General features: G+C 62.2%; 1 protein-coding gene across 7 annotated transcripts in view; it reads left to right on the top strand.

The window, feature by feature from the left end:
* The window catches only part of CFAP74 (cilia and flagella associated protein 74), a 79,791-nt gene extending 70,231 nt beyond the window's left edge, over window positions 1-9,560 (top strand). For 3 of the 7 annotated variants that reach the window (XM_060284170.1, XM_060284161.1, XM_060284167.1), the window contains exons 25-38: window positions 2,254-2,530; window positions 3,582-3,680; window positions 4,504-4,631; window positions 5,254-5,388; window positions 5,544-5,653; window positions 5,782-5,837; window positions 5,947-6,066; window positions 6,353-6,508; window positions 7,196-7,322; window positions 7,449-7,603; window positions 7,843-7,975; window positions 8,217-8,347; window positions 8,561-8,695; window positions 8,892-9,560. In XM_060284170.1, the coding sequence (XP_060140153.1) occupies window positions 2,254-2,530; window positions 3,582-3,680; window positions 4,504-4,631; window positions 5,254-5,388; window positions 5,544-5,653; window positions 5,782-5,837; window positions 5,947-6,066; window positions 6,353-6,508; window positions 7,196-7,322; window positions 7,449-7,603; window positions 7,843-7,975; window positions 8,217-8,347; window positions 8,561-8,695; window positions 8,892-8,993 (1,864 nt within the window). In that variant the 3' untranslated portion in view covers window positions 8,994-9,560. Of the gene's footprint in view, window positions 1-2,253; window positions 2,531-3,581; window positions 3,681-4,503; window positions 4,632-5,253; window positions 5,389-5,543; window positions 5,654-5,781; window positions 5,838-5,946; window positions 6,067-6,335; window positions 6,509-7,195; window positions 7,323-7,448; window positions 7,785-7,842; window positions 7,976-8,216; window positions 8,348-8,560; window positions 8,696-8,891 lie in introns of those variants that run through there. The other 4 variants (XM_060284178.1, XM_060284186.1, XM_060284195.1 and 1 more) reach the window with 4 other exon arrangements.
* The last annotated feature ends 631 nt before the right edge of the window (window positions 9,561-10,191 follow it).

Consider the following 10,191-nt stretch of genomic DNA (forward strand, 5'->3'; position numbering starts at 1 on the left):
GATGACGGTGATGATGATGGTGATGATGGTGATGATGGTGGTGGTGATGATGGTGATGACGGTGATGATGGTGATAATGGTGGTGATGATGGTGGTGATGATGGTGATGGTGATGGTGATGACGGTGGTGATGGTGATGATGATGGTGATGACGGTGATGATGGTGATGATGATGGTGATGGTGGTGATGACGGTGATGATGGTGATGATGGTGATGACGGTGATGATGGTGGTGATGATGGTGGTGATAACAGTGATGACGGTGATGATGATGGTGATGATGGTGATGATGGTGATGATGGTGGTGATGATGGTGATGATGGTGATGGTGGTGATGACAGTGATGATGGTGGTGATGATGGTGATGGTGGTGATGGTGGTGATGACGGTGATGGTGGTGATGACGGTGATGATGGTGGTGATGATGGTGATGATGGTGGTGATAACGGTGATGACGGTGATGATGGTGATGATGGTGGTGGTGATGGTGATGATGGTGATGATGATAGTGGTGATGGTGATGATGGTGATGATGATGATGCTGGTGATGGTGATGATGATGATGGTGATGACATTCCAGAGGTCAGGCACACCCCCAGAGCAGGGCTGATTGTACCCTTGGCCTGGCCCCTGTGACGGGCACCAGCTGCCTGTGTGACCAGATAAAAGAAGCTGGAGGCTCGCACGTAGCTAGGCACGGAGGCCAGGCATGTTGCACGTCTGCCTCTGAGGTCAGGAGAACACTCCCCACACGCGATGGACTCATCTCACCTCGGTGGTTTTTGAGGGGGAGAGAAACGTATAGCGTGCACGGAGATAAAAGCATTTTTCCAGCAAACGTGGCCCTGGGTGTCCTGGGTGAACCCGCTGCCTGCAGGTCGCAGCGTCTGCCTGGGCCTGGGTGATGGGACCTGATGGTCTTTCCCTGCAGCAAAGTGGAGCAGGACCTGAGAGAGCCACGGGGGGCTCCTCAGAGGGACATCGGAAGACACGTGGTCACAAGAATGGAAAGGAAGGGGCTGGAGGGGACTTGGGTGGGCCCCCCACCCCCAGTTCCCAGGTCAATGGAGCAAGGCCACAGGCCGCGTCCCTCACAGTCCCTTGAACCAGCTGGGAAACAGCTCCATCACCTTCCTGAAGTGACTCCAAGCAGCTCTTACTTTTTATATGTAATGATTATCACATTCCATACATTTGTGCTATTTCAACTAATTAACTTGTAACAATAACCTCAATGACATCTCCACCCAGAAGGAATTTTTTTAACATTTAGAGCCTGTGGTCACAGGACACAAAAATATACATTGAAATATTTCAACCTATGAACACATTTTTGTTACGGACAAGTATGACAGGGCCATCGACATCACCTCATAAAGCATTAAAACATATGTAATTAGGATAAAATCCAATGTCAGGAGTGCAATGGAAATAGGAGTTCAAAGCAACATGGACTGTAAATTTTCCACTGGTTAAAATCCCAAATATCTGTTCTTTTTTCTTAAAACCGGATGGTGGCAAGAATCAATTCACGGGGTTTCCCTGGTGGCGCAGTGGTTGGGAATCCGCCTGCCAATGCAGGGGACATGGGTTCGAGCCCTGGTCCTGGAAGATCCCACATGCTGCGGAGTAACTAAGCCCGTGCACCACAACTACTGAGCCTGCTCTAGAGCCCACGAGCCACAACTACTGAAGCCTGTGCGCCTAGAGCCCTTGCTCTGCAATAAGAGAAGCCACCACAATGAGAAGCCTGCACACCACAACGAAGAGTAGCTCCCGCTAGCCGAAAGTAGAGAAAGCCGCATGCAGCAACAAAGACCCAACACAGCCAAAAAAAAAAAAAAAAGAATCAATTCACTATGGTATATAGATTCCCATGTTTATATTTAAGGAGTAAGTTATCAGGTTTTTTAAAATATTTATTTATTTGGCTGTGTCGGGTCTTAGTTGCGGCATGCAGGATCTTTAGTTGCAACATGTGGGATCTAGTTCCCTGACCAGGGATCAAACCCAGGCCCCCTGCATTGGGAGCACAGAGTCTTAACCACTGGACCACCAGGGAAGTCCCCTATCAGTTTTATTTTTTAAATGTCAGTGAATATTTAAGGAAATAAGCCAGAAATCACCTGCTTTGCAAATATTTAAACTTGTGATTAAATTTTTAACTATCTTATTAAAATGTGCACAGGGGCACAAAGTATTTTCAAAATTTACTAAAATTTTGAGCTGAACTGCCCACGCTGTCACTTCCAGGTGCTTCAAGCTGACGTGCCGGGCTGTGGGTGTCCACCCGCTCCTGGAGCTGTCCCACTACCAGGTCAAGTTTGCGGCCACCTCCTTGTACAACACTTCGGTGGCCACCCTGTACGTCATCAACTCCCGCCTGAGCATGAACCCGCCGACGCCCTCGGTACCCCGCATCGGCTTGGAGGACACACCCCCTGTGGGGCCCACATCTTTCGAGTTCTTGCTGCCCCCAGACTCCCCCATCACCATCTCACCCGCGGTGGGCACCGTGTGGCCAGGAAAGGTGGGTGTGGGCCCCACGGGTGGGCCGGGGCGCGGCCAGCCCCAGGGGCCGGTCTCTACTCTCCCTGGACCGCAGCGATTCAACCAGACAGCAGACGTGGAGATCAACCTGGATTCTTATCAGACCCAAGCAGGCCACGGTGCCCTCCGCCAGCCCAACGTGGCCCCAGAGGCGGGGCACCCACGGGCAGCTGACCCCACGGGCCCCTGGCTGGAGGGAGGGTGTGCAGCCCTTGGATCTCACAGCAGATGGGCACAGAGACCACACAGCGCCTGCTCACCAGGAGCACAGGGTGCCTGCCCACCGGCTGATTGGCGAAAGGTTTCCCCACCACTGCTTTTGCTGATAAAGCAGAAAGAGCCCGGGCCTGGAGGCAGAGACTCCCTGGGGCCATCACAGCCCCTCCGAGCTGAATTCCTTACCTTGAAGAGTCAGGGGTGACAGCCACTGTGAGGGGACTCAGTGGGAAGGGGCACATGCAGGCCCTGGACCCTGGCAGTGTCTCAGTGATTATTGAAATGCATTTTAGTAAACTGAGCAAATTCAGCTTAAGTCATGGTTCCCCTCTCCAAGGGGGTTACTGCAGCTGTTACCCACCCTGCTCCCTTGCTGCACTGAGCACGGGGCAGGCCGTGGTGAGTGAACCCCCTTTGGGACCCGGGGCTGTCCCAGGGGGTGGACTGCAAGGCGGACGTGCTTCAGAAAGGGGGACAGGTGAGGGTGCAGGGACTCACCCCCAAGTCTCAGTGGCTGAACACAAACGTCCCCTTCTCACTCGTGCCCCGTGGGCAGTGGGATGGTCCATCTCAGGACCGCCCCCCTGCGTGGTGAGAGGGGCTTGGTGATCATGTCTGCAGCCACCCCAACTTCCGGGGGCAAAGGTCAGGAAGGACCTTCCAGAAGGGCTCGTCTAAGCTGAGACCCCAAAGCAGAGATGGGGTATCACCCCAGGATGTCCAAGAGCGTGACCAGGGGATCCTGGCGGTGGCGGCAGCGGGGTGCTGGGGGCACCCACAGGGGCCCCTCTGCCCTCCGGCCTCTCTCCTCACAGAGGTGCCTGGTCCGGGTGGCCTTCCGGCCCGTGCTGACCCGCGAGCTGATCCACCAGGAAGCCTTACAGGCCCTGACCAAAGAAGCTGAGGCCAAATCGGTACATGGAGGGGCGGGGGGGGGAGCCTGGGGCGGGAGACGGGGGTGCTGCCCACTGTGCACCAGGCCGCTGCACAAAGGCTTGGGAACAGGCCCCGCCGGCCTTGAGGCTGGGGGGCCGGGGGGTCAGGAGCCCTGGGCAGACTCTTCTGCAGCCTCGTGTGTGTGGAACTGTTTCAAGAGGTTAACACTTTTCCTCGGCAAGGCTCCTCCCTCCCCTCTTGAAAGCATCGCTAGGCGAGGTGGAGCCCCAGACGGTGGTCCTGGGAGGGTGGGCCGGGCCCCTGTGCACTGGTTAGCAGGGGGCTTGCCCTTACAATGGAGGGGGAACAGATGAACCTCAAAGGGGCCTGTGCATCCTAGCAAGTTCAGGCCTGGAGAGGCAGCCACCGCCGGGCTCCTGCCAGGAAAGGGCGTCCAACAGAGCTGGGCAGTCAGAGCCCAGGGCCTGCCTGCTGCTGCCCTGGGGACGCAGAGACCCCGCGACTCCCCGCGGCCTCTGGGGCCTGATCTTGAGCACCCGTGCTGTCATAGCAAGCGCAGGAGGAGGGGCAGGGCCTGCAGCCCGCTGGCAGGGCAGTGAGGCTGGGGGCAGGGCACAGGGAGCAGGACCCCCAGTTCGGCCAGCCCTCCGCCCTGCCCCACCCCGGGCCTCGGTCTCCCCGATGGTAAAGACAGACACTGGGGTCTCCGCACCTGCCGACGGTGTCCCACAGGGAGCCGCTTGGAGTTTGGGCCCCTGGGCTCCTGCCCTGGGCGGTCTGCCGGGAGCAGAGTCCCCGGCGCAGCCCCACAATTGGCCTCCCACCTCGCACTCCCAAAAGGACACGGCCACCCAGAGGAAGGACCAGCAGAGACAGTCCTCCATACTGCGGATGCAGAACCGAGACCGGCTGTCCCAGGCCTCTGCCTCCCAGCCCCTGGAGCTGCAGAAAGAGGACCTCACGTCCAGGTGGGCCCCAGAGAAGGCTGCCCCCCACAGAGACTTCCTCCACCTGGAGCAGAGCTGTTTGGAACCTTGTGGCTGGAAGGCCAGGGTGGGGCTGGCTTCAGATACAGCTGGAACCAAGAGTCCCCTCAGGCTCTGCCTTCCTGGGCACCTGCTCACCTCCCTCCCCTGGGGCCCTAGGGCCCAGGGTCCCTGTGAACAGCCTCAGGCCAGCGGCTGGGGAGATGCTGAGCCCCTGACTCCCATGTTCCCAGCTCAGCAGCCCCAGCCTCCCCAGAGAACTGCAATGGGCTTGAGCCACTCGCCAGCCCTGGACCCTTGCCTGTGGCTCCAGGAACATGGCGTTCTGCTTAGGTGCCTGACCAGACCCCGGGGGAGCGGGGAGGCCGCCACAGCAACCAGGGAAGGGGTGAGAAAACCAGCTGGTCAGACAAAACTGGGACAGCCACAGCCTGGGCCACAACATGGCCCCCCAAGGCTGCCACCTCATACCCTCTAGCCCAGGGCCCTGGGGAGCAGGCATGGCCTTATGGACCCCTCCATGGAGGGCAGCGCGGGGCCTCTTGGGCCGCTGGGGGCAGCCTAGGGATAGGGGTGTGAGAGCACCTTGCCGGTTCCACTGCAGCTCCCAGGAGTACCAGGCTGCGCAGGCCACCCTGACCAGATCTTTCCAGGGCAAGTTTGACAAGTTTGTGGTCCCCTGTGTTGTTGCCAGTGGTGACACCAAAGACAGGAAGGGGACGGAACCCCTGAGCTTCAGGTGCGGTGCTCTGGGCAGGGTGGGGCGTGGTCGGCCAAGAAGTCACCGTCCCCGCTCTGCAGCCCCCAGATCTGGGCGGGGCCAGCATGGGGTCAGGCTGAGAGGGCGGGGCATGCGGCGCCCACTCCGCCCTCAGCAGCTCCCCACCACCTCAGTGCCCACAGCACCGTGTACCTGGAGCTGTGGTGTCCAGCGGTAGCACCATCCATCGTGGTGACGTCCGACAAAGGCAAGACCATCGCTGACTTCGGCGACATCGCTGTAGGTGTGTCCTGATCGGGCCCAGCCCCCCACGGCCATCCCCCACCCATAGGGACCCAGGCACCCCATCACCGCCTGGGCTCCCATGCCCCACCCCCAGGCCTGGGCAGTGACCTGACTCCCCCGTTTCAGGACAACGCGGCATAAAGAAAGTCTCCATCCAGAACATCTCCCCCGAGCGTCTCGACGTATCCTTGTCCATACCCGGCCCAGGCAGCCTGCTGCAGGGGGACAGGGGCGTCTGGTGAAGGGCTGCGGCCCCGTACTTGTCACCCATCCTTGACACTGGGCCATCAGCTGGAGTACTCCGTGCTGAACCCCAACGGCCCCTTTGTCCTGCTGAATCCCATCGGCAAGCTGGTGTCTGGAGAGACCCAGGTCCTGGAGCTGTCCTTCTCCCCCCGTGAGAGCGTCCTGGTGAGTCCTAGGCCCACCCTGAGCCGGGCTGCAGCCCTGGGGCTCCACGGCCCCAGTCTCCACTCTGCACACCCGCCAAGTGCCCAGGCCCGTAGTCGTCCAGCCAGGCCTGGGGAGCCGCTGGCCCTCCTGGGCCCTGGCTTCTTGCTGGAAGGAGAAGGAGAAGGCCAGGGAGCTCCAAGCCATCTTAGGTCCCGCACATCCTGAGCCAGCTGCTCCGAGACGGAGCTCCCACACCTGTCTCTGACACGTGTCTGCTCCACGCTAAGGGACGTGGTCTCCCCAGGCCCGGGAAATGCTGGAGGTCATCACCAAGAGAGGCACGCTCTCCCTGGCCCTCGTGGGCACAGGCGTGGCGTCCATGACCACGTGCTCCATTGAAGGAGGGGTCCTCAACATGGGCTACGTGATCGCCGGAGAATCCACCTCCGCGGGCTTCAAGGTAAAGCGCGTGGCAGGGACACGGCGCCTGCCCCGTCTCCTGGGAGGGGTCGTGCCTCAGGAGGGGGTCAGCCCTGCCTTGGTCAGGGAGCCGGTGCGTGTGCAGGCCGCTCCCACCCCACCCGCCAGCAGCGCCTCCACGGCCCTCTCTAGCAGGAGAAGCTGAGGATGCACACCCTCCTCCCCCCCCTCCCTGGTGCCTCTGCTGCCCGGGCCTCGCGCCTCAGGGCTTTTGCGTGGGCTTCCCCACCTGGGATTGGGGGCAGCTCAGCTGAGGGCAGCTCAGCTGAGGGCGGCTCAGGGGAGGGGCCGTGTGGGCTCCGCAGCCCGGGCAGGGGGCGTGCCTGCCTCTTGCTGCTCCCCAGGGCCTGAGGGACGTGGCAACCTTAGGATGGAGCCGCCCACAGGACACCTGCTTCCCTGCCCGGTTTAGTCCAGGTCCTGGCGGCACAGCCCAGGCCAGGGATTCCAGGGAGTGTTTTATGGGGGGATGGGGTGCTCTCAGTGGAAGAGGGTGAGGGCAGAGAAGAGCCTGGGCAGGGATGCTGGTTCGGCTGAAGGCCAGCCTGAGCCTGACTGCCCAGGGTGTGGCCCAGGGGCAGCAGAGGGAGCTGAGACCTGGTTGCAGCAGCCCGTCCATCGGTTGGCCAGTCCAGCTGGTCCAGTGACTGAGCCCTGCTCCTTGCAGCTGCAAAACGATTCCCCGCTGCCCATCAAGTTCTCCATGCAGTTGGACAGCCTCTCCACCGGGAGCGGAGATGAGCACCGGCTGCCGCAGTTCCTGGCCTCCCCGGCCCAGAGGACGGAAGTCGTGGGTGAGCTTGGCCGGCTGGGGGGGTGACCGCTGCTGGCAGGGGACTGTGCGGGGCGTGGGGGTGCGGGGTTGGGGGGCGCTGGGCACTGCGGGGGAATCCGGACCTGCCAGGCCACCCTACCCCCAGGCACGCAGAACTACAGCGGCCAGAGCGTGTTCAGCGTGGTCCCGGTGGAGGGCGTCATGGAGCCGGGCAGGGCGCAGGACTTCACCGTGACCTTCAGCCCGGACCATGAGAGCCTGTACTTCTCTGACCGGCTTCAGGTCGTGCTCTTCGAAAAGGTGCGGCTCCAGGAGCCCAGCCCGGCCCAACCCGCCCGCGTCCGCGTGTCTGAGGCCCTCGCCCTCTCCCAAACGGCCCCACGTTGGAGTCCTGTTGCCTGGGGCCTCTGCGTCAGGTTGGGGGTCATGCGGTGGAGAGACCAGAGTCCTGAGTCCCACAGGCCTGCACCCCAGCACTGCCTACTCCCGGAGCCCCATTCGCGGGTCACGGACCGAGTCTGCTGTGCTCCTGCCCCCAGAAAATCTCCCACCAGATCCTCCTGAAGGGCTCGGCCCGCAAGCACATGATGTTTGTGGAAGGCGGAGACCCCCTGGATGTGCCTGTGGAGTCCCTGACCGTGATCCCTGCCTTGGACCCCGAGCGCACAGAGGGTGAGCCCTCTGAGGTGCTGGGAGCCCCAACAGGGCCGGGGCGGCAGTAGGAGGACCAGGCCTGTTCTGACCACACCCTTGGCCCCGGAGGCCTGCTTGTAGGGCCGGCATTCCCGGCCCAGCCCCCAAAGCCGGCTGTCCTCACCCAGCCCCGCCCACTACCCTTGCCGGACCCAGCTCCCACACTCCCTTGGTGGTACCCCCCCTGCCCTGAGCCCCCAGCCAGGCCCTCCCTCTCCAGAAGCTGAGGAGCTGAAGCCCATCCTGGTAACCCTGGCTTATGTCCAGTTGGACACGGACACGCCGGCCCCACCTGCCACCCGAGAACTGCAGGTGGGCTGCATCCGGACCACCCAGCCGTCCCCAAAGAAGGTGACCACAGCACTTCCCTGGCCTGCCTGGCACCTCTGCATCCACCACTGCCTGGGCAACCCAGGCCCCTCCTGGCCTTGCCCCTCGATAGGTGTGGGGTGGGCAGCCTGCTGGTCAGGGCTGAGAGGGCAGGTGCTGGGCTCCCTCATCCCCAGTCCCGCCGCTTCCCGGGAGCTGTGCCCGCCCACCTGCTGACAGCACCAATGCCTGCAGACTGTCGAGTTCAGCCTGGACAGCATCGCGTCCCTGCAGCACAAGGGCTTCACCATCGAGCCCTCCAAGGGCTCTGTGGAGCGCGGCCAGACCAAGACCATCAGCATCTCCTGGACGCCACCGATCGACTTTGATGTGGGTGCCTCGGACGGCGGCCAGGGAGCCTTTGAAAGCCACAGGCTGGGCAGGATGACAGCCCTGCCCCCGCCCTGGGAGGGGGCTGCAGGGGGGCCCTGGGCGGGTGAGGTGGGCAGCGCCGCGGCCAGAAAACATCTGCCCGCTGTGCCAGCTGACCGAGGGTCCCCCTCCTTCCCCGCCTCTCCCCTTCCAGCCGGACCACCCACTCATGGTGTCAGCGCTGCTGCAGCTCAGGGGGGACGTGAAGGAGACCTACAAGGTCCTCTTCGTAGCGCGGGTGGTGACGGGCCCCTGAGGCCACAGGAGTCTCTCCACAGAGCCCCCTCGGATCTTCCTGCCGCATTTGAAGCCCTCTCCCGGTCTGTGGACCCAGCAGAGCCAGCCAGGGGCCTGGGACCTGGACATCCCTGCTGGGCAGCTTCAAAAGGGTGGCCCCCCACATGGCCCCATGGCCGGGGCACCCCAGCTCCACAGGCACGGCCACCTCCTGCTGCCCTGTATCCAGTGAGCCCGGGGCCAAGAGCTCCTGTCCCAGCCCCACACTCAGAACCGGCAATGAGGCCAGTCCTGACCACAACCTGCTCCCAGCCTGAGCCCCTCGGAGCCCCCAGCCCCACCAGCACCCGCACAGCCTTTCAAGGTCCTGGTGGGGGGAAGAGCTGCGCCCACCCACGTGTCAATAAACCCTGTGTGAACCTGTGCATCCAGGCCTGCAGTGTGGGCCACGGTGAGCCCTGCGGTGAGCCCTGCGGTGAGCTGTGAAGGAGAGATGCGGACAGAGTCCCAGGGGGGCAGCCCCTGCTTCCCACCCTCACTCACAAGTCAGTCCATAAAACAGTGAACTCGGCCTGGAAGACTGAGCCCTGGGGGAACAGCTGGGCGTGGGGGGGGGGGGGGCGGCTTGCGGGGCTCCACACCCAGAGAGGCCGACGGGGAGGGAGGGGGGCGACAGGCTCCAAAGCCCAGGCGGCCCCTTAGACCTCCCTGCTCCTCCCAAGTTCCAGGGTCCCTGATGCCCCCAAGTAAGGAGCGAGCAAATGTCGGGGACACGCCCTCACTGTGTCCTCCCTCACGGCCCAGCCAGGGTCCGGGGGACACCCAGCCCATGAGACCCTGTTGGGAGCCCAGAATAGTGCCTGCACCCAGCCCCTGCCTTCTGGAGAGTGGCAGGTTAGACACTGTCCCCACAGATCCCCCCCATCCGGGCCCCCTGTGTACACACCAGCATGCCCAGCCCGCCCACGCCACCCGCGTGCCTCCCCCAGGCGAGCACTCGCAGCCTTCCCTGGCAGGAGTGGAGGGCAAGGTGCACCCGGGGAATTCCCTGGGCACAGGCTTCAGGACACCAGCCTGGAGCCCTCACCCCACTTCCTCGGTGCCTGAAAGTCTGCCATCTCCCTAACCTTGAGCCAGTGACGGTGTCCACAGAGCAGCATTTTGCAGGACTTCACTCTGGTGGGCAGACCCAGGTCCTTTCCTAGCCCTCACAGGGG

This window comes from Globicephala melas, chromosome 1, assembly GCF_963455315.2.
Source record: "Globicephala melas chromosome 1, mGloMel1.2, whole genome shotgun sequence".
In the NCBI taxonomy this organism is placed as follows: Eukaryota; Metazoa; Chordata; class Mammalia; order Artiodactyla; family Delphinidae; genus Globicephala; species Globicephala melas.